This window comes from Pleurodeles waltl, chromosome 4_2, assembly GCF_031143425.1.
Source record: "Pleurodeles waltl isolate 20211129_DDA chromosome 4_2, aPleWal1.hap1.20221129, whole genome shotgun sequence".
NCBI lineage: Eukaryota > Metazoa > Chordata > Amphibia > Caudata > Salamandridae > Pleurodeles > Pleurodeles waltl.
Genome location: NC_090443.1, coordinates 348,761,663 through 348,785,937, shown reverse-complemented (window position 1 = coordinate 348,785,937; position 24,275 = coordinate 348,761,663). Strand labels below are relative to the sequence as shown.

The following is a 24,275-nucleotide window of genomic DNA, read 5'->3' as shown; positions in this document are numbered from 1 at the left end:
CGGTCTGTGACTGTCCTGCAGTGGCTAGGGCCCTGATGGGGATTTTCACCTGGATAGGGTTCCCCAAGGAATAGGTGTCTGACAGGGGCACCAACTTCATGTCTGCCTACATGAAGTCCATGTGGGAAAGAGTGAGGAATAACCTACAAGTTTTCTACACCTTATCATCCTCAACTAATGGGCTTGTTGAAAGGTTCAACAAGATCCTGAAAGGCATGATTATGGGCTTGTCTGAGCCCATAACACAGAAGTGGAACATCCACTTACTTGCCTGCGCTCTGCCTACAAGAAGTCACAGAAGGAAATTGGGTTTAGACCATTTGAACTTCTGTATGGACACTCTGTTTGGGTTCCTCCCAGTCTGGTGAAGGTGGGGTGGGAGCAAAATCCTAAGATTCCCCCCACGACATGGTTAGCTACATGTCAGCCTTCAAAAACATGATGGGCAAGTTCTGGAAGAAGGCTTCTGAGAACCTGAAGGCTAGCCAGGAACTCATGAAACTCTGGTATGAGCAGAAGGCCACTCTGGCAGAATTTCAGCCTGGCTGAAAAGTGTAGGTGGTGAAATCAATTAAGCCCAGGGCCCTCCAAGACTGTCTGACAGGGCCCTATAAGATGATTGAGAAGAAGGGGGAAGACAACCTACCTGGCGGACCCCCAAGACCCCCAAACACCCCTTAAGGATCCTCCAACTCAAGAACCTCAAACCCCACCATGGGAGGCTCAAGGCCACCATGCTGTTGGTGACAGATGATGGAGAGGAAGAGGAGATCAAATCTCTCCCTGACCTCCTGTCATCCAAAGAAAAAGCTGGGTCAGTGGACGGTGTCAACTTCTTCCCTGCCCTACCTTACCCTGAACCCTAAAACAGCAGATGGACTGTCACCAGTTGCAGGACAGTTTACCTCGCTGTTTTTAACGCATTCCTGGGCTTACACACTTGTGTACCCATGATATTGATACTGAGGACAGACTACCTGTCAAAAATAAAAACTACAGGCTCTCAGGCACGGAGAGGGCCAGCATTAAGGTGCACTCCTAGATGCATGAATTTGGCTTAATTGAGCACTGCAGTAGTCCCTGGTCCAGCCCAGTGGTTTTGGTCGCTAAAGCTGCCCCACAGGATGATGCCCAGAACTCAGATTCTGTGTGGATTATAGGAGGGTTAACTCAGTAACCAAGACTGATGCTCACCCATTCAGCAGAACTGATGAGCTCATTGACGGATTAGGGGCTGTCAAGGTCTGGAGTACCTCTGATTTAACTTCAGGGTACAGGCAGACTGCCCTAAGAGGGGACTAAAGGGGTCAGTATTCTCTACCCCAGAGGGCCACTTTCAAGTTATAGTGATGCCCTTTGGTTTAAAGAATGAACTTGCCAAGAAGTTGATAAACCAGGTTTTATCTTGGATGGAAATGTTCTGTACTGCGTCCCTGGATGACACAGCTGTCTACAGTAGCAGCTGAAAGGATCACCTGTTTCATTTGCACAAAGTACTTCATACCCTGCAACAGGCAGGCCTGACTATCAAGGCCATTAGGTTCTGATTGTGGCAGGGTTCTGTGGTGTACTTGGGACAACTTGTGGGCGGGTATGATGTGCAGCCCCTTCAAGCCTAATTAGACTATACTGGTCTGTGAGCCCCACAAAACCCAGACATAAGTGAAGGCCTTCCATTGACTCAGTGGTTACTACAGGAGATTTTTGTTAAGGGATATGGCACCACTGTTGCCCCCTTAACTGAGCAGACTTCAGAGAAGTAGCCCAAAAAGGTGATCTGGACAGAGGTCTCTCAAAAACCATTTGACACTCCGAAACAGGCCGTATGTGCAGCCCCTGTATTCAAGGCCCCTGACTTTTTTCAGGAGTTTATTGTGCAGACTGATGCCTTAGAACAAGGCATGGGTCAGTCTTATCACAGCGTAATGAGGGCCTAGACCAAGCTGTATCATTCATCTCTAGGAGGCTACTTCCCAGGGAACAGGTGCAGAGCACTATTAAAAGGAAAGCCTTTGCTGTGGCCTTTGCACTCAAGAAGCAAAGACCATACCAGTTTGGGACTCACTTCTGGGTTCAGACAGACCACAGGCCCCTCAGACGTCTCAAGGCACAGGCCCGCGTGCAACTCAAAAGGCTGTGCCCTGCCTTCACACAAAGGACTTGTTACCACTGCGTTGCTCATGCAGCCATCCTGGAGCCAGAGCAAGGAACGCAGGAAACTTCATCACATCAAAGAGAATTCTCTAGAATCTTCTCCTACTTCAAAGAAGGCACAAGGTACCAAAATAGGACCCTCAGCCCCACTCTTCACTCTCTGGACCCACAAAAGGACTCGGAGGACTGCCTGCTGCTGTGGCCTGCTATGTCCTTCAGAAGTCTGCTATGTTACACCTGGAAGGAGTGCTTTGCTGGGTAGAGGCTGCCTTGAACCCTTAGAGACCTGCCCTGCTACTTAAACCCTGATCCACTGCTTGAACACATAACTACTACAGTGGCTCCAAGGGCTAGTTGCATGGCCTTCCGATCCGAGCCTCCGGGACAGAAAAGGCTCCAACCATCTTGAACCTGCACTTACCAGGAGCACGTCCCAACATCCCCCACTCCAGTGGTGCCCCTTCAGTACTGGACCTTTAGTGGTAGTGTTAAAGGTGCCCAGATAGCCAAAAATCAAAAACCTGGTGTAAGAAGCTGGCTCTGTATATATTAACTCTAGGTGAGAGTTAGTGTGCACAGAGTCCAGGGGTTCCCCTTAGAGGTTGATAGTGGCAATATTAGATAATACTAATGCCCTCTTCGTGGTAGTGTGGTCGAGCAGTTAGGCTTATCAGAGGGTAGTGTTAAGCATTTGTTGTACACACACAGGCAATAAATGAGAACACACACTCAAAGACTTAACTCCATACCAAGACGTTTTTATACAAAAAATATTATTTTCTTAATTTATTTTAGAACCACAAGATTCAGAATTCAAGTGCATACATTGTAAGGTACTTGGCATAGGTAAATATGGAACTTTGAATGAAAACAGTAATGTACACAGTTTGGCATAAAATGGCAATAAGCTATTTTAAAAGTGGACACTGCAAAATTCAACAGTTCCTGGGGAGGTAAGTAAAGGTTAGTTTGTCAGGAAAGTAAAAGCACTTACAAGTTCAGCATCCGGGGCATCGGCAGCCCACCGTTGGGGGTTCAAGTTAAGCCCAAACACCCAGCACCAGCAACACAGGGCCGGTCAGGTGCAGAGGTCAAAGAGGGGCCCAAATAGCATAGGTGCCTATGGAGACTAGGGGTGCTCCGGTTACAGTCTGCTTAGCAGGTAAGTATCTGCGTCCTCGGGGAGCAGACCAGGGGGGTTTTGTAGAGCACTTGGGGGGGGGGTTGGGGGTCCTAAACAGGCACACAAAATACTCGCACAACGGCACAGGGGCGGCCGGGTGCAGTGTGCAAACAAGGAGTTGGGTTTTGTATTGGATTCAATGGAAGGACCTAGGGGTCACTCTGCCGATGCAGGCAGGGCATAGGAGGGCTTCTCGGGCCAGCAACTGACTGGGCAAAGATGAGGGCCGCCTGCTGGTCACTCCTGCACCAATAGTTGGTTCCTCTCGGGCCTCGGGCTGCGGGTGCAGAGTTTCTTCCAGGCGTTGGGGTCTTTGTTACCGGGCAGTTGCGGTCAGGGGGATCCTCTGGATTCTCTGCAGGCGTCACCGTGGGGGTGCAGGAAGGTTGTATCAGGGTGGACACGTCGTGGGAGCCGCCTGGGGGTCCTTACTGCAGTGTTGGTTTCTCTGGACACGGGGCGGGGGCGTCTGGTGCATAGTGTTGGGGACTCACGCTTCAGAAGTGAGGTGGGAGTCCCTTTAAAGATGGTTTCTTCTTTGTTGATTTGGACAGAGCCACTGTCCACGGGAGTTCTTGATCCTCTGGGATGCAGGCAGTCCTCTGGAGGTTTTTCAGAGGTCTCTGGACCTGCAGGACGCGTAGCTTTTCTTCTGCAGGTTCTTTGAAGCAGGAGACAGGCCGGTAGGGCTGGGGCCAAGTCAGTTGTCTCCTTTCCTTCTCTGCTGGGATTTCTGCTAAGCAGTCCTTCTTCTTGTGAGGTAGTCAGGAATCTGTTTTCCTGGGTTCAGGGTCGCCCTACTACTACTACTAGATTTAGGGGTGTGTTTAGGGCTGGAGGGCAGTAGCCAATAGTACTGTCCCGGAGGGTGGCTACACCCTCCTTGTGCCTCCTCCTTTTGGGGAGGGGGCACATCCCTAATCCTATTGGCTAAATCCTCCACAACAAGATGGAGGATTTTCCAAGGAGGGTGTCACTTCAGCTCTGGTCACCCTAGGGGTGGTCCTGGCTGAGGGGGTGACTCCTCCTTGTTGTTCTCATTATCTCCCTGGACTTGCCGCCAAACGTGGGGCTGTGTCCAGGGGGGTGGGCATCTCCACTAGCTGGAGTGCCCTGGGGCATTGTAAGATGAAGCCTGAGCCTTTGAGGCTAACTGTTAGGTGTTACAGTTCCTGCCGGGGGAGATGTGAAGCACCTCCACCCAGTGCAGGCTTTGTTTCTGGCCTCAGAGAGTACAAAGGTTCTCACTCCAGGAGGTCAGAAACTCGTCCCTCAGTGGCAGGCTGGCACAGACCAGTCAGTCCTGCACTGAAGGATTGGGGAAAATACAGGGGGCATCTCTAAGATGCCTTCTGTGTGCATTTTGTAATAAATCTAGCACTGGCATCAGTGTGGGTTTATTATTCTGAGAGGTTTGATACCAAACTTCTCAGTATTCAGTGTAGCCATTATGGAGCTGTGGAGTTCCTTTTGACAAACTCCCAGACCATATACTTAAAATGGCCACACTGTACTTACAATGTCTAAGAATGGACTTAGATACTTTAGGGGCATATTGCTCATGCAGCTACGCCCTCACCTGTGGGATGGTGGACTCTGCCTTGGGGCTTTAAGGCCTGCTAGAGGGGTGAAAGAACACTGGTGCTGGGGCCTGGTTAGCAGGGTCTCAGCACACTTCTCAGTCAAGTCAGCATCAATTTCAGGCAAAAAGTGTGGGGGGGGATAACTGCAACAGAGAGCCATTTTCCTACACCTGGGGCTTAGAACTTTTTGTTTATAAACAGCTGTGAGAACGGACAGGCAACTGGGACCAACCTGCTCATCTATCTACCCAAGGTGCGTCATTAGTCAGTCTGATTTTGTGACAGCTCCTGCTACGTTCTTCTCTGCAGCAGCAGATCTTCTTCAGCGGTCCTTCGTCAAATGAAAATCTGGCCTTGTGGAACTCTTATCAGCCCCCAGCCTCGTCCTGCTGGAGATAGTCTCATTTTTTAAAAGTCGAATAAGGCCCTCATTAAGACATTGGCAGTAACGATCGCCTATCGCCGCAGCAACAGCCGCCAAAACACAGTCCCCGCGGCTACCTACCATCTGCCATATTATGACCGTAGCCGAAATTCTGCCAGAAGGCTGGTGGAATTCTGGCCACAGTCATGGTGGCGGACGGCGGTATGGTGGCGCTGCTGCCAGTAGACTGCCGCAGACCGTATCATCACACATGATACGGCCTGGCAGTGTTCTGCTGGCTGACACTTTTGCTGGCAGCAGCGCTGCGTCCTGTCCCCTGGCGGAGGACCCACTGCAAGCTGGTAAGTCGGGTGCTCCGACAGGGGAGGTGGGTGTGTATGTGATTGTGTGCGTGCATGCGGGTGTGTGGCATGCATGTGTGCATGAATGGGTGTGAGTGTGCGTGTATGTGGTGTGGTGTGAATGCATGTGTGCTAGAATGTATGTCAGTGTGTGTGAATGTATGTATGCATGCAGGCATGCGTGAATGTGGGTTTGAGTGTGTGTATGTTGGTGCGTTAATGTGCGTGTATGTCGTGGGGGGGGGGGGGTCAGGAGGGGGAGGACTCTGGGGAGGGGGAGACCCCCTATCAGTGTCAGGGACAGAATTACCTGGCACTGATAGTGCCTACCGCCATGGTTTTCGTGGCGGTAAGATTGCCACGAAAACCATGGCGGTAGGTGGGGTCATAATCCCATGGGAGGGACAGTGACAGCCTCCTGGCTGGAGACTGAGGTCTCCAGCCCGGTGTCTGTTACCGTCCTGGCGGACGGAGTGGTACATTGGCAGTTTGGCTTGAGCCAAACCGCCAATGTCATATTTTGGGGATAGATACCGCCAGCCTGTTGGCAGTACCTTTCTCTAAAATACCGCCGTCCGCCAGGGACATAATAAGAGCCTAAGTCTGAACATAGAATTCTTCACAAAAGGACGAGGGAGCACACTGCCTGGCATAGAAATATTCACCACAACTTGTCCTGCAGCCCCCGGGGATGCCTCCTCCCCGGACACTGCCTGCAGCCTTGCCTGACTAAGCTTTACCTTCTCAAACAACTTTTTGCTGAAACTTCTTTAGTTTGAAGTTAAGAGCCAAACAATGCCAGTCCACTTGTATACAGCTTGCGCTACATCGAGGTCAGCCATTTTTTTATTTTATTTTTTTACTTTGGCCCGTCTCGCATTACTAGATGTCCGTGGTTGGCACTTTGATCATTTATGCCCTACTTTTTACTTTAAACATTCATAACTCTGGTTCCACTGATTGTATTGTCATTTTGGTGTCAATCTTATGAAAGCACTGGTGGCCACTACAGAGTGCTTTTTTCTTTGACTGCCTAACTTATCTTAATTCGAAGCTCTCACCTATTTGCGTCACTGGGGATCTCTGGCAAGGAACCTACTCCTGAGGGTAATGTAGATTAACTTGTTTAAAAGTGAGCTAGCAGTAAAGCCATGACATGGAAGTTACACTGTACAGCACTAGGAAGAAGTCTTGCCTTTGGGACCTATTAGTTTTTCCAATGCCCTCTGGAGATGATGCGAAGCATGGGCAAAAGAAAAACACACAAAAAAGGCGAGGTCACGGCCACAGCGCCCTCGTTATTTATTTTTTCATACAGATCTGAGGTAGTTGGAGGAGCAGTTTGTTGCCTGGTCCTTCCACTCCCTCTCCTCCCCCCCCGATCTAAATAATAAAGATTTTTAAAAAGCTCAAAAGGTGAGGGGGGAAAGCAGATGAGGGAGAGCAACATGGGGGCAAAGAGAAGCATGCAAACAAGAAAGCAACACAGAGCACAGGGAGGCAAGGCATTCTGCAGGGAAGAGAAGCACACTAGAGAGCGCTAGCAACATAGGGAGATAATCACTTGAGGGAGAGAGCTGCAAAACAGATGCACTGTCATTGGATGCTTAAACACAAAGAAAGAAAATTTAGTTACTTATAACTGAACAGTGGAAGAATAGAAGCCAGCCAAATACAGGGATTGTAAAAAGACTGTTGCAGGTGAGGGACAAACACAGGTTGAACAAACTGGGACAAGGAAAGCCAAGGAATAAGAAGCAAGCAAATTAAAATTGACAAAGCCAACCAATGGTAAGCAATCTTAGGGTTGTAAACCCCTGTGATTGGTAAGCCCAGTCTTTTACAACCAACCTGCCGTCTGGTAGGCGCAACCTATTTATATAAAGATTTGGCACATTGCCTCTTATGTGCAGTTGATCTAGAAAAGCATCCCTCCGCATATCAACTGTCACCCTCACTCATGCAAGTTAGAAATAAGGTAAGTATCACCTCTTCAAAGAGCACCGCAAAGCTAATTGATAGGACCCTTCAACCTCCTATTCTGTCAGTGGTACTTCCTCTCCTATTATTGCACAAAATGTCAAATTACTTCCTTTCATGTTCTTTACTTCTTTCTATTCCACTTCTATTGCAATTGTAATCTGTTCTACTGCCAAAGCAGTGGTCCTTAATGAAGGGTCTCTGATCCAAAAAGTCTGCATTTGACCTTCATCCCTTATCTTCCTTCCCTTGCCCATAGTTGCATTACATGTTTATTTATGACAGAAGTAAATTATTGTACCATACATTTTTTATCATGCTTTCCTGACATACCCTTTTCAATTATTTTTAAGTTAAAAACCACAATAAGAAGTAAAACTGAAATAGTTGCGAAACATGACATTTTGGTGAACAAAAGTCATCAGTTTTTGATAAGTACTTTTGCCAGGACCACCATTCTAGGGAAACCAGAAGAAACAACACTTAGTATTTTTTCAAACCATCTTTACTGGAGTTTAGATGAGATAATACAGCAAACACAACATCTGGTTCTGTGAGGGTTGCAACAATAGATCAGATAACATAACAACAAGCCCTTCGGGCGCTACTCCATTTATCTGAACATTAACAAATACTTACAACAGTAGTACAACAACTCCTATAACAGGTTGCATGACCAAGCATAGCTGCTAATGCAAGTGTGCACATTGTAAGGCGTTTGGCACATAGACCACCTCAAGGGTCTCAAGCAATATATCTAGTCCAAACCGGACACATTAAAAGGAACACTTCTGTAGGTGTGAGAACAGTTTGGTCCAGCAGTGCTGGGAGGGTAGAGGGGAGCGTCTACCTGTAAGCAGGCGTCATATAGGGAGAGATAAAATGGTGCGAAGAGAAAGAGACGGATTCCCGCCCATACCACGAACAATAGGCTTATGTGTGTCAATTAGTCCGAGAGAGCAGGGCTATCATTCGGGGCCTAAAGGGCAGTCAGCAAGCTCTCCCACTCAGATGTGATGGGGTGTCTTAAGTCTCCTGACCTCCTCACGCCGGAGAGCCACTACTTCAACATCACCATTCGCCAGCACACCTTTCCCAGCAGTGTCATGGCCTTCCAAAGCATTGCTGTTAGTTTACCCACTTGCAGAAGTCTCAAGTCGATGAATCTGGTGGTGGCCACCCTAACTTTTCTGCGCCTGTAAAGGCCTATTATACAACCAGGCAAGCAGTCCAGGTCAGTGAGGCCCATTGTGCGGGATGCTATGTCTGTAACTTCAGTCCAGAAACCTCAGGCTATCAGGCAGCTCCATAACATGTGAAGCATATTTGCCCCGGCGTCTGGTGAGGCTGCACAATATATTTTGAGGGACTGGCTGGAATGAGGTACACCCTGTGTAGTACATCATGTTGGATATATTGGAAAGTAGTGTAGTAGTGAGTAGGTACTGTAATAGTCTGTCCTATTCATTGGACGCGAGTTCAAGGTCTATATCTCCCTCCCAGGTCTCAGAGTGGCCGGGGATCCTGTAATGTGTAAGAGTGCACTTTGCTCAACCAGGTGATCAAACATCAGCCTTCGCCTAGCATGTGCATGGCATGTAACAATGGGTGGAGGTCCAGGTCCAAATCCAGTATACACCATAGTCTCACTAACACATGTCCGTCATTCTGCGTTAGGTGAGAAAACGGCCTGCCGGGAGATCAGCCATGGCCATAAGTTAGTCAAAAGGGACTCCTTCTGTTTTCCACTACTCCACACCCTCTCTACCAATATACTCTCGGAAGGTCCTAGGGGATCGCAGTCCAACCTCGGGAGCATACTGGGACATGTCCAGCATGAGGCGCAAGGCTCTGACAAAGCTACAATGGACCACCCAAAGCAGTCCATCTGCGGGCAAGGGTAGTGCTGCACCAAGCAGGAAGGCACCTTGCACTATCTGCAGTGTGCTCTCACCCAGAGCCCAGCTCGTCTATGTAGCTCCATGTCAAACAGCAGGTGGGCCACTGCAGCTGTGCTGCCAAATAGTACTTTCTCAACATTTTGGGCCCCAAGGCCTGCGCTCCGCTTGGAGCTGTAATTTATGGAGTGCCACTCGCCTCCTACCCCTATTCTACATGAGACCACAAAGCATGGCATGCAGCATGTGAAAGGGCCTGCGGGGGACCACCCTTGGTAAGTTAAAGTAATATTAGACACAGAAGCATTAGCATTTTACAAAGCGCCACCTTGCCCTGCACCGATAGAGAGAGCACCTGAAGGCGATTTGGGGTTGGAGGGATGCATTTGCTTTCATGCAGTTTCCATCAATGAGGTCCCTGCAGGTGAGTGGTAGACATGGATGCCAGATACCGAAAAAGGCGGGCCTCCCAGTGCACTAAAAAAGTGTGCCCACCCCCACATGCTTTGGAGGGGAAATACAGGTGAAGCGGGAACAAACAGGTCTTGCCCCAGTTTATGCCCAGCACGAGGCAATTTTGAAGGAGTCTAGTATATCCCCAATGCCCGACCTGATGTCCCCTACATAAATTAGAACGTTGTCCACATATAGGGAGACTGTATGTGTTTTGTCTCCCAATGGAATGCCCCCGGCATGACCCGCCTGCCTCAGTTTGTAAGCTAGGAGTTCCATTGCTAGGGTGAATAACAGCGTGGAAAGAGAACAGCCTCCATGTGTGCCCCTACCGAATGTAAATGGGGCTCATATACATTGACCTATCTTCACTCTGGAAAAAGAGTCTGTATAGAGACATTTTATGAGTTGCAAGAGTCTGCCCCATATCCCATCTCCCCCGGGGTCGATAGCATTAAGCCCAAGTCTAAGTTGTCGACTGCCGTTTCTAAATCAAGGACTACAAGTTTCAAAGGGCTATTGTTTGAAGCCTCTTTGAGCAACCAATACAGTCTACGGATGCTGAACATTGAGGATCTTTTGGCATAAATCCCAGTCTGGTCTTGGTGCGCAAGATCAGGTAGGTGTCCCAGAAGTCTTGCAACTATTAACTTTCTCAGTATCTTATAGTCGCTGCCGAACATCAACACTGGCCTGTAAGAAATTATCAGAAGAGGATCTCGGCCCAGTTCTGGAAGCCCGATTAGGAGTGCTTCACAAAGGGACAGCGAGAGACGCAGCCAGTCATAAGTGCAGCTTTGTACACCTACATGAGCTTAGGAACTAGATTGGTCTCAAATGTTTAGTAAAATTCAATTGGTAGCAAGTCCATACCCAGGGTTTAACATGTGGGAGAAGCTTAGATAACACCTTGGATTTCTTGTAGAATCAGGGGGGTGTTATGGGTCTCGTGGTGTTCTAGTGCCACCACAGGTAAATGGATCTGCCCTAGAAAATCACCAATCTGTTCCCAACGGTTTCCTACGGAAGGGCTATAAAGCGTGCAATAGTAGGAAAAGAGTGCCTCGTGGATTTCTTCCTGATTAGTGGCTAGCGCTGTTGGGAAGCTACGGATCACTGTCATCGGAGGGATTGCCATTGCAGACCTCAGGAGACATGTTAAGAAGCGACCTGCTTTATGTTCCTCAGCATGCATACTGGGGTGGTATGCTTTGTAATCAAGGCATTGCAGTGAGTCTAGTAGATGCAAATGCTGGTCTCTGCTCTGCCAGTGAGGGGGGCTGGTTGACTCCCAGAACGCTGTGTCCTCCAGGGCCATGGGCTGTAAGTGCCACATAGGGACAGGAGGGAGCAGCGTTCCCCACGCAAGGGATTGTGGTGGGACAGGGTCTTCCCAAAATACTCCACCTGCTTGACTTGCAGCTGCACGGGGAGGCTGCCCAGCAACCTATCTAGTCAAAAGTGCATGTCATGGGGTAGCGGGGAATGGGAATACTCTCTCGCGGTTGGGTGGAATGTGCGCCAGCTGTCAGACAAGGACAAATGTGCCAGCCACCGGACAGGTATGGTACAACACCAACATGGGACCACTGTAGCAGCAGGGTGGAGAGGCGCACCATAAATTGCTGTTGTGCTACATTTAGGGCATAAATACTCCAGAGCAGTAAGTCCCATCCAACTGACCCTCCACAAAAATATAGAGACCCTCAGGGTCCGCCTCAACCCTTCTGTTCCTGAAGGGTGCAGAGAGTCTTATCCATCCAGAGTAGGTGATGCCTAAGCATAGACTGCACCAGCGCTTCTGAAGCCAGCTGTCCTCCCCTTTGGGGCTGGCCGTCTCCTGGAGAAATACTATACTCCCCATCTAAGTTTGACTTATAGATGTACTGCATTCTTTTTGTGCGCTGTTCCCATCACCCTGACATTACAGGTTAGAACGGATTTCCATATCAAGTCATGTGTGCAGTCTCGAATTATGAAGTGTATAGAGGGGTGTAGGGCTGCAGCAGCATGGGAGTGCAGCATATATATAGGTTGTGTGTGTAGAGACAGTGTAGCATGTCATGGAGTGCAATTAGTTCAATGAACAACTTTCCCAACTCCTACACTTAGGGTGGCAGAGTAATGTCTAACTGCCCAAACAAAGAACATGGTACCCAATCGGAGAAGGTCTCCTGGCATTAAAACATGATGCAAACCAGAGTCCTGTAAGAAATCGGGGAAAAAGGGATGGCTGAAGAAAAAGGAAGTGGGGAGGGGGTCTAAATCTCTAAAAAAGAGCAAATATTTGGTGGCGGAGCACCACAAATCCACTGTAACGGTGCTAGCCATAGTTTCACAATCAGATCTAGAAGAAGTTAGCCATCTTTTCACAATCAGATCTAGAAGAAGTTAGCCATCTGGGTGTAGTATGCCCATCTCCCCATTGATGCACAATTAGACAATGTTATCAGCAGTTTCTGGCGTGACCAATGGTAGTACGGTCAAGGCAGTGCTATTTTCAGAGGAACTGGATCCAGTCTCCAACAGCATCCCATCCATATCAGCCACTGATTGAAAAGAACTCTCTGCCTAAATACTGGTGGCCGGCGTGAGTGCCTGGTGTTGATCCTTTCCGGCCTGTACTGGGGAAGAGCACCAGCTGAAGTAACCACACGGCTTCTCTGGTGCCGGCAACTGCTGTCAAGTCATGCTGTGTTCGACCTCCTTCGCTTCTCCGGTGTACACTCCACAGGGGATTCAAATCAATGCTGTTCTACCCAGTCCCAGACGTCTGCGGGTTTCATGAAGAAATAGCTAGTGTGGTTTGCCATCACCTTCAATTTGGCCAGGAATAGCAGTGAATAGGCCAGGCAAACAGTGCAGTTTTGTCTTCTCTACTAGGGACGAGGCCATGTGGTGCTGTACTGCCAGCATGAATTCCAGAAAGATGAGTATATGTTTGTTCCCGAACGCGAGGGGTCCCATTTCTCGAGCTACCTTCAGGATGGTTTCCTTGTCATGGAAGTTCATGACTTGCCACCACCGATCGTGGTAGGGGCCTGGAGGGGGTCATGCGGTTGGCATTTTGTGTACTTTCTCCAGCAGGAAGAAGGGCAACAGGCCCATAGGAGACACTGTTGTGAATAGCCAATTTTCGAAGAAGGTGACAGGGTCTGAACCCACAGCGCCCTCCGAAAAGCCCACTATACGGATATTACTTCAGCGGGATCCTCCTTCCACGTACTCCACTCCATGTTAGAGGGCCTCTAATCTGGCCATCAGGTCCCAGACCCATCCCTACATTTCCGTCATGACTAGCTGTAAAGTTTGTAGGGTGGATTCAGTTTGTGTGACTTAGGCAGTGAGCTTCTGCTGGTCATCTTGCAGCAGACTCAAGTATACTGCCACTTCGTCCACTCGCCCCTATGCTCCTGCTTGGTATCAGCTATGGCAGCAAAGATCCTGTCGAGCTTTGCAACTGCGGTGTGTGGTTCACGGCTTCCACCCCCTATGTCCAGGCACCCTAGTTGCCGAGCTCCCCAAGTACCTTGGTGCCCATGTGCTTCATGGGTTTGCATATCAATGGCTGGTCACAATGCTGAGGCCATGGGCCTTATTAGTCCAGGCCGCAGTTGGGCTGTAATTCAGCAGTGCCAGGCAGCAGACTTGAGGCCAGACTTCGTAAGGACTATAATAGTGTTTTTTTTTTTTTTTTTTTTTTTTTTTTTAAATCAAGGACCCCCCCCGAACAGATCATCAGACCTGCTTCACCTCCCAGTTTGCTTCTCTGATGTCTCCTGCTACCCTAGGGTGGGTGGGGGGGGTGAGGACATAAGCACTCTCTGTGAGGACTGTGTCTCTCTCTGGGGGAGGCACTGGACCAAGGTCTTCCCTCCTAAGCATCTTGATAAGGGGAGTATCATCCCTCCCTGAAGCCCACTTCCCTCTGGAAAAACAGCAGTCAATGGAGGGGAAATGATAAATGGAGAGCAGAGGCCTCAGTGAGATGGGATGTAGCAGGAGAAGCTGTGTCCCCATCTGGGCCGAAATTTATTGAGGGCTCTCCCTCAACAGCCTACCTTCACCCGGCGGGTCCACTCAGTTGTTGTGGGGTAGATGCGCAGCCACTGCCAGGAGCCATGTATATACATGAGGAGGATGGGGCGCCGCACCACTTTCTCTTCAAGTGGGGCTGCCCCACCGTCACTTAAAAATAAAGTCTTGGTGGCAGCTCCTTTCAGGGAGAGTCTAGTGTACTCTGACTCCCGGGCGCAAGGCCTTCACTGGTGCAGCACACTTTACCGCAGGTCTCCTCTGCTGCTCACCGACCTGAATGTAGGTCCCCAGGCCTGTCCCCATGCCTACCGCTGCTCAGCTTCATCCCAAAGCCATTGGGGGGTGCAGGATGGGGAAACAAAGCTCACATCCCAATGGATTTGCCTGGATCAAGGCCAACTGGCGGAGCCATGCTAAGGCATGTCCATCTGGCTGTAGCAAGCCATCCCCCACAACATCACTTAGTAGCTTATGATTCTGCCAAGGAAGTCAACTGTTTCTTCACAATTATCAGATTCATTACAAAGCTGTTAACATACAGCTTTGTCAAGAAAACAAAGTGAAGGGTAGTACATCTCATCTGAGTCAACATTACAATTAAGTTGCAAAGTACAGCTTTGACCAGCTTTGTGTGGAAAATCTACATCTGCTGTAAACTTCAGTTCATGTGATAAAGTGGTGATGTTCTGGAACCACTCATTCAACTTTGTAATAAACTGGACATTTTCAGCACTAAGTAAGAAGATGTGTGTGTCCAATCCGGTAGTGTAAAATGTGGCTTGCCTGGCTTTTTTTTCAGGTCCCACCTAATGGTCAGCTTTAATTGTCAGTAGGAGAAAGCCTCTTTTGGACCATACCAAAAACGTACTGTGGCTTAGTGCAAACCCATTGTGTTCTATTGGATGGCTTTATGGTTACTCTTATTTGCTCGATTCTTATTTGGCGGATTGCCTTTCTATTCCTGTGTTTGTTACTTCCCTTGAGCATAACCTCTTTACAATCCTTCTGATTGTCTTACTTATGTCCTTGAATTGCTCACATTTAAGGAACTACTTTTTTTTAAAATTTTTGTTAAGCACTCTATGAGAGCACATGTCTATTCTTACTGCCTCTCATGTGCAACTTACACCGACTGCTAGAAATTAGGTTTCGGGTTAGCAGGGGTATGCACCTTGTCCATGCAGGAACCACAATCCTAATCAGGGTAAGACACAAACACACCCTAATTTAACCTGTGCTCACCCTCAGGTAGCTTGACACAGAGCAGTTAGGCTTAACTTAAGACGCAATATGTAAAGTATTTGTGCAACACTCCTAACAGTAAAAACAACTCATAAAAAGATAACACACCTCATTAGAAAACTAGAGCTACATAAATAAAAAACAAGACCAATACAACAAAAATCCAATTAGTGGACCTCGAGATGTGAACTTTTAAAGAATAAACTGTGAAATAGCCCTTTGAAGCAATAAGCGCTTACTTGGGGTATCTGGTTGCACTGGACTAGGCCAAATTCAAGAGTTCAGTCCGACTGCGATGGGAGCGTTGGCTGACTACAGGGACCAAGTGAGACCCGCTGAATAAAAGTATCTTACTCCTGGTTGCGTCGAAAGAGATGCAGGGAGCAGAGGGGGTGATGCACTATTGCCGATCCTGCAACAGAGGAGATGCATCAATTTTCCTCACACAGTCAAGAAAATGCGTTGATTTTCCCTGTGCAGCAGCGAACCAGCGTTCCGGTGGTTCCGAAGGTAATGCGCCGGAAGTGATCCCTGCAGCAGGGTAGAAGTGCTGATTTTACCCACGAAGCAGCAGCGATGCAGACTCCGAGGTGCAGCAATTCTGGAGGCAAAGCGCCAGGTCTGGTCTTGCAGCAGTGACGATGCGTCAGAGTTGATCCCCCCCCAGTCGAGGTGACACAGAAGTTCTGGCCCACAGAGCGGGGTGATGCACTGGTTCTGTCCATCACAACAGCTATGATGTGTCAATTCTTGTTGAAGCCGCACTTTACACCCACTTCCAAGTGCCCAGGTCTGGACTGGCACCACTTGGCAGGGCAAGACTCACAGTTGGCAGAGTCCATGCGCGGTAAGTGATGAGTTGGAAATATTTTGTGTCCCTGAGACTTCAGAAGAACAGGAGGCAAGCCAGCAAGCCCTTGGAGTTACTCTAGTTCTGGGTTTAAGTGTTGTGGGTCCAGACTTTCTCACCCAGGCAAGGAGGGCAGCAGGTCAGCACAGCAAGAAAGAGGGTCTTACAGAGCAGCAGTCCAGCAGAGTAGCAGTCCTTTAGCAGCACAGCAGTCCGTCTTCCTGGTAGAGTATCCACAGGTCCAGAAGTGTACTGCGTTAGCAGGGTCAGAAATCCAGTTCTTATATCCAGTGGTGCCTTTGAAGTGGGGAAGAATTTAAAGAAGGGCTTTGAAGTGCACAAAGCTCCTCCCTTTCTGTCCTAGCTCCAAACTCACTACAGGAGATAAAGCAAACCTTTGTGTGGGGATGGGGCACAGCCTATTCTGGTGTAAGTGTGTGTGAAGCTGTACCTAGCTCCTCTCTCCCATCCTGCCCAGGATAGTCCATCAGGATATTGATGGCCCACCAGTCACACCTAAGCTCCCTTTGTGTGTGGCTTTCTAAAGGAAGGACCCAAGTCCAGCTGTCACTTAACCCCATACGTGTATTGGAGACAGGCAGCAGGCACACAGGGCTAAGAGCAGGAAAATGACAACCTTTTTAAAGCGGCACTTTCAAAATTCTAACAATATATCGGACTTTTCCAATAAAGAGGATTTATCATTATAATTCCATAGGTACTAAACATGTTCGAGCTACCCCTTCCCAATCAGGAATTACATCTTAATAAATATAATAAGAAATCCCCAGTGTTGTCCTATGGGAGAGGTAGGCCTCACAGAAGTGAAAATGAATGAGAGTTTTTCACTACCAGGACATGTAAAACTTAAAAGTATATGTCCTGCATTTTAATTATATAGCAACCCTGCCCTATAGGCTACATAGGGCCAACCTTATGGGTGACTCATATGTAATAAAAGGGTAGTTTAAGGCTTGGCAAGGGGTTTTAAATGCAAAGTCGACATGGCAGTGTAACACTGAATTCAAGCTGCAATGGCAAGCGTGGGAAAGGTTTTGAACTGCTACTTAAGTGGGTAGCAAAAGCAGCCCTGCAGACCAACTAGTAGCATTTCATTTACAGGCCCTGGGCACATGTAGTGCACTTTACTAGGGATTTATAAATGAATTAAATATGCCAATTGGGTATATGCTAACCAAACCATGTTTTTGGGAGAGAGCACAAGCACTTTAGCACTGGCTAGTAGTAGTAAAGTACAGAGTCCTAAGGCCAACAAAAACAAATTCATCAAAAAGTGGAGGGTAAAAGGCAAAGAGTTTGGGGGTAACCCTGTAGAACGTGCCATTTCCAACGCCAACTCAAATAACCCCCCTTTTTCTCTTCACCTGCTCTTCTGTTGATTCTCCTATACAATAATATATTTTTTCCTTAAGGAAGCTACCATACACTAACATGACAAATGGAGATGAAGAATGTGAGGACAAATCGATAAAATCAGCATTGTTGCAAACCAAAATTAATTTGCTTGCATAACAGCCAATGTATAAAGCATAGAGCAAATTCCCAATCACCACACAAACGTTTGACCATTTCTATGTATTTACTAGACTTTGTATCACATTAAAGCATGCACATGTAGCACATTTTATGCATCATTGCATGAGTCATTAAAAACAAAGAAAAAGACACTACTACATTCAGAAAAAATATATGTATATATGCGTAACCGCATTAAAAAAAAAAGTACATTGACAAATGTACATAATGTTTGGTCATTTCTTGCCTATCCCGGCCCTTCCTACGTAGGCAACAGGTGGTTTATATATCCATATTGAGCCCCTCATCCACCTTGAGGTGAAGAGGGGGGAGGTTCAATTAACATCTGAGACCAGGTGTTCAATCCTTCAGACCTTTTCCACTCTAATATTGAAGATGAAGTCTATCTTTTATTGGCTCTGCTAATGAAACAGGTCCACGCCTTTCAGCCTATTCCCCATTCCAGGCCTGTTCAAGACCAGTGGAACAGGAAGTGACTGTATTCCTTTAATCCCTTATGGACCCAGAGGACATACCAATGGTAAATCACAAATTAAATCTTATCTAATACTGGGAGAACCCCAGCTAGGACCTTTTTGCGAAAATGCAGACCTCTCCCCTAAAAACCATCCACTCCTATGTATTATACAAAGGTTGTTGCGCAACAAAATTAGAGTTGGTTTGCAACAATATTGATTTTATTGATTTCTCCCAATGCTCTTCATCTTTATGTTGTCTTGATATTAGTCTAGGGCCAGCAGGGTTTATTGGGCCAGTGGGGTTTATTGGGCATCCCCTTTCTTTTTCTTTCTATCTAGACTGTAACAGGCGCATTTTTTTGTCTCTGTAACTAGGGCCACTCCCTTTTGCTACCTCCCTATATTTATCTCTATCCCTCGCTTAAAAATGTTATTTTTAGGTCAAGCGTAGCAGCGTGCAAGTGCTGCTTTCCGACGTGTTGTTATCTATCTGTGGGCTTTAACCACGCCCACCACTTTCATTTGTTTGTGGGTTTGCCTTTCAAAAATCCCTGGATGTTGTGGGTAAATGTTTTACGTTTGTACCATCTTGGAGCAGTCTTGTTACCGTCTTTGGGATCAACCCTATCACATGGATAATTACACAATTGCCGATATATATATCACTGTGGGCAAACTACTTTTATTTTATCTTTCTCTTTTGAGCTCATGCTGGACATGCCACTTACTTAATGCGACCTTGATCAGTGGTATTAGAGCGCTTTGTATGACTGCTAGGTAGTCATATTGTTTATTTTGTCACTCCGAGCTCCGTGGCAGCCATGCCGCTTTGAAGTTTAATAGAGTGTGAATTTGTTTTGTTCCTGTGTCGCTTTCCACTTTGCGGCTTGCCCATCACTCCCACCATTTAACTCCCCCTGCATTCCCCTTACCTGTTTGTTGCTTGTTATGCAAAGCTTAGCGTGTTGTGTGTGATATATATATTGTTGGCATGTTATAAAATGAACTATTTAATTGGATGCTGTTCATACAACGGCATTTGTAGTTTTCTTAATTTGAAATGCGTTATTTCGCAAATTGATAACTCATAAACAGTATAATGGAAAAATAGCGGCTTTACACAAGAATGTAAGAAAACAAGGTATCGCCCACAGTAATGCCTTGAGGGTTCACAACGTGTTTTGAATAAACTAGTTTTGCACACACGGTGCGTTTTGTGTGTTAGTGCTGTACGTAACTATTGCATGCTTGGCGTGCTACCGTCAAAGGAGCCTTTGCAGCCGGATGTTATTTACATGTGAGACTTACTTGAAGTCTGAAATATCATCGGCAGCCACCCTGGGTTCTTTGCTTGCTGGAGGTGAAGATGTGCCTGCTTGTCTTGTGACCCAGGGGTGTGTGCAACCCTTGGCCACACAGAACCGTCTGCCCGGCACCCTTCTCACACTCCTGCCCAAGGATTGCCTCCTGCTGTCTCAGGGCTTCAGAGCTCAGCCCCCATTGGCCACCTGCATCGAGATGACTTCACCATCAGCAGCAGAACCTGTAAACAATTCAAATTACACTTTCTGCGGCATCTGGTTTGCTATCTTACTTCATTTTCTTATACTGTGCAACACAAACATACGTTATCGGCTCGACAAGGCAGGCACGTTTTGCAAATGTTTCTGCCTTCCTTTCCCAAGGTGTTTTTTCAAGAGGAGCTGTTATTTCGGCCTGTCTTTTCTCTCACTGTGACACGGAGAGGCTGCAGTTCACTCCTCTCTGCTGTGTTTTGTATTTGACCAGGAAAGGGGCACAGATCGTTTTGCCTTTTGTTTTCTTTAGGGAGTCTTACCTTCCCCTGTTGAATTTGTAGAAATGCATTTCCGTAAATAAATCTCCTGGAACTAATTATGGTTTCTAAAATGCTTCTTCATGTATTCAGAGCTTAAGTTTCGATGGTCCATGTGTGAATATCTTAAGGACTTAAATCCTTATTTTATAATGGGATAAACAAGACTCCAAGTCCCAGGGTGCAAAGCAAACACCTAGACTGGATGGGCTACTCAGGCATGAAGCTGAGGAAAGTGACTTCTGTGTATGTTGTATGCCAATGTGGGTGCTGCTAGCGAGTGAGGCATTGTAACATAGGATTCTGGTGAGTACTTAATAGGACTGCGTAGCTTGCCTTCTAGTGCTTGGGACATTTGCTCAGATTCAGAAGAAGCTTGGAAACTGTTCTTTGTAAAGGCATAAGATAAAGCCCACCTCCTCATTGTCAATGTTATTACCTTGTTCCTACTGCTGTGCTTACATTGTAAACACATAAGTCCAGAGCCCAAAGATTTTCTCAGGAGCATGTTTCCGGCGCTGCCAAATTCAGTGGTTGTCGAATACCAATGCTGCTTGGTCTTGATTCCATACCCCTTGCTTCCACCACCCTACACCTCCTGCCTCTTTATCTACTTGCAGCTTTTTTTTCATAACTACTTTTTCTATTTATAGCTATTTCCTATCTTTCTTTCCATTCTTTCTCCCTTTCTGTCTCTTTCTCTGGGTCAAAGTTTGATTAAATAGCCTTGAAAATGTTATACAGCATTACTTTCACCTGTTATTTTCAAGGGGTTATGTCCATTAGGGGCAAACAATATGGTTACATGACTGTGTTTCTTACAAATTATATTTTTGTAATGGTGTTTTGAGCACTACAGTCTAATGCTAAAAGTTTATTTGTGATAAGGGTTTATATGATAATTTTATATGTTTTAATAATCTCTCCTTACTACAATTGTGACCACGAATCAGGCTAACTTAACATCCTTATTACACTATGACTGTTTGAACACTTGATATGTTTGGGTGACCCTTCTAGTTTATTTCTCCTCTGTGGCGGTCTTATGTCTTTTCTGGGGAATTCTGTTAGCCCGCCAGCAACTCTGATGGTGGGGTGGTAAAAGTGGTATTCTATTAGCATCAGGATGCTAAATAGCAACATTTTTATTTGTTGCTGCACATAGAGGAAGAAGGTAAACGGAAGTGCTTTTGTTATATGCAGGGCCACTGCAATTCTATGGCAGGAAAAGACGAAATTATAAGGCAGGGTCGACCAATTTATGTGGCAAGAAAAGTCATGTTATGAATTTACAATGCCAATAGCTCTAACACAAGCAAATGCGAGAACTGTTGAATTGCAAATGTTTTTTGTTTTTTTACTGATCTAAAAAAAAGGCATTCACCATTTTAGATTGGTAGATAGAAAAAATGGAACGTGCGTCATTACAGAGACGAACACGTGTGGTGATGCACTCGCACATACATCTTAAATCAGGCTGCACAGCATTGCAAAAATCATTGGCGTAGCCTATAGGGCTACAAAGCGAGACCCAATTGCTCTATGTGGACTTTTCGAAAGTTACATAAATGTGATTTCGTCATACAGTCTGAGTAATTCAAAGAAGGTTCTCATTTGGAGTATTTATGTGTGCAAATAGTAATTACCAGGTGCAGTAAACCCTGCACCCCCTGCATTTTCCCCAGTCGTATTTCAGCAGGACACATCTACTTAAATCTGTAGGGGCAGAGGAAATGGCCAGGAAACACAGTGACATGCAGACGTTTTAGAGGGAATCACCAGAACCCGCCGCTTGTGTCACGTCTGTTACACCAAAACACATGATACATACCTTTTATCGCTACTGATAACTCTGAAGCCCCGGGTATATGATTTTATTATCTGCTATAAATGCTACATACTCCTCCAGAGCACTCGCAATCCTGGCCCCATTCCTTTGCGCTTTAGACTGCACCACTTGCTAGAATTGCATTCAGAATAGCTGAAGCTTTTTCGCTAATGGCATGGTGTACCATGCATCTAAACATGCTTTGAACGGAGATTTCTAACAAGTCTATCTGACTTTTTGAGCCAATCGGGAATTGTAAACGCTCACAAATAAAGAGAAAAGTGAAGAGAGTGAAAATAAAAAGTTCGAGACAGCAAAGTATAGTTAAGTTAAAAACAGCAATGACAAACGTGATTCAAACCGAAACCTCTAAATATATCTGCAAGGCATACATCACAGTCGAAGATTGGAAAAGGCAAATGAACGTGAAGCTTACCTATGTACAGATATCTGCATAGCAGAACCTAAGTAATGTTTTTCAAGGCCAGTCAACAAGCTGGCAACACTCCAGCTTCTATGCATTGACGTGTCTTTCCGGCCCTCGAACCCTAATGGCCCTGCCCAGTTTTAATGCTATCAGTATCTCTCTAAAGCCCCCGCAGCCCTCCGTTGGGCTCTACATCTACCAGACCCAAGTTACTCTCCCGCTCCTCCACGAAAGACTCTCCATTCTATCCTACAGTTCTCTCCATTGGACAACCCACCTGTAGATCCATATTGTTTGATTTTTATTTCTTATGCATCCTTTTTATGGCTCTCTCATATTCCTCACCCATAAAGGCTCTTAAACATTTCCAATGGTGTAGTTCAAGGCAACAAATGACGGCTGAGACTATAGGTACAGCTACAGGTAGGGGCCAAAAAGAAGCTACAATTCGGAGACACTGCTAGTTGCTGAGTTTCTGAAATGTGCTATTCTTTTGGGGTGTCCTTAGAGACTGTGTGTTGACGAATATCATTCTGTGACTTGCAAGGCAATTTAGGCCCATGGCTTGTTTCTACCCTGTGACTTTCTGCTGGTCAGTATAATGAGGTGTCTTAACATAGAAATGATGGCCCATCTTTACCATCCCATGGAAAAGCATTACATTGAATTGAATTTGATAGATATGTGAGTAGGTCACAGCTGGGAATGGACTGTAAAATTAAATTGGAGTTGCACTCTCTGAATACGTGTCACCTAGCAGTGCTATTGATTCCTCTTTTACTGAGAGTTATTTTAATGTTCTCTCCCATCACTGTCAAAGGACACTGAGACTCTTCCTTTGTTCTCTCTATTGTGGATCACCGTTGCCCTACGATTACGTTGGACAACAACCAAACTCTCTTAGGTCTGTCTACAAAGATGACACCTTCCTGCTCCCCACTGATTCATCCTTTGAGGATAGGCAAGTTCCCCTATCCCTCCCTCATCTGTCGTCCATAGCCCCGTCCATTTACCTCTACAGTGAGATATCTCTACGTGACTCTCGTCTGTCCCAAACTAACCATACATTACCTTATCCCTATGAACCCTCGCCTTCCTGTGACTGTCCTCACCTTTATAGTGGATCCATCATTGTCTCTTTCCCATAAATCCTTCCCTTTAAGGCTCTCTTTCCACTGAACTTTATCCACTTCCCACGGATCCCCATTAGCTATCCTGGTCAGTGTCACTCCCAGACATCCACTGATCCTCACTCTTTGACTGCTCTCCACCTGCCCTTATCCGTGCCCCTCCCACTAAACCTCAACAGCCCTCTCCATGCCTCTTGCCCTCTCCTGCAGTGCTCACCTCCTCGCTGGGGCTCAGCTGGCACTTCTTCTTCAGACGGCCCCAGTTAAGCAGGTTCCCAGTCTGCATGGTGAGCACGGAGGCTCTGTGCAGCAAGCTACGGGCAGCGCAGCTGTCGGGGCTCATGACCGGAACAGAAGGCTCACTGTGGCCTCCCTTTGACCCTGGGCTCAGTCCCTCGCCCTGCGGTGGCTCGCTGGTCCTTCTCCGCGCGTCCTCTGGTCCCCGCGGCTCGTCCTCCCCTGCCCGATCTCCAGCGCGTCCCTCCGTCCTCCTCATGCCCTGACTGCTGCGGGGGGCGGTGCCGCAGCAGTTCTATAAGGAACCCCGGGGCTGAGTCAGAGGAGGCGGCGCCCCAGAGTGCTGTGTAACCGTGACTGGCACCGAGCCTCCGAGAGCGACGAAGGACAAGGTAAACACACCGACCGAACCGCCGACACTGAAGAGGGACTAAGTAAGAGTATACTGACAGCCGGGGTCGGCAACACTGATGAGAGACTAACATATACCCACGTTTTCTGTCTGTTTATGTGAAATTTATCCATTTTTGTGTAGTGAGCTGACATTCAGGTTGATACTTTGTCAAGTAAAAAAAAGTTATCATGTCATCATGCAGCGGTGATATCTTACCCGTTTCTGCAGAATGCAATAGTCTGGAACAGACTGGAATTGGAAAAACTTTATTCGGGGGAAACCAAACTTTTGCGTCAAGGTTTG

General features: G+C 47.0%; 1 protein-coding gene across 1 annotated transcript in view; it reads right to left on the bottom strand.

Annotated features, from left to right (window-relative positions):
* GCLM (glutamate-cysteine ligase modifier subunit) overlaps positions 1 to 23,962 on the bottom strand; it is a 120,102-nt gene extending 96,140 nt beyond the window's left edge. The window contains exon 1 of the mRNA XM_069231422.1: positions 23,559 to 23,962. Within this exon, the coding sequence (XP_069087523.1) occupies positions 23,559 to 23,837 (279 nt within the window). The 5' untranslated portion in view covers positions 23,838 to 23,962. The remainder of the gene's footprint in view (positions 1 to 23,558) is intronic.
* Between the last annotated feature and the right edge of the window lie 313 nt (positions 23,963 to 24,275).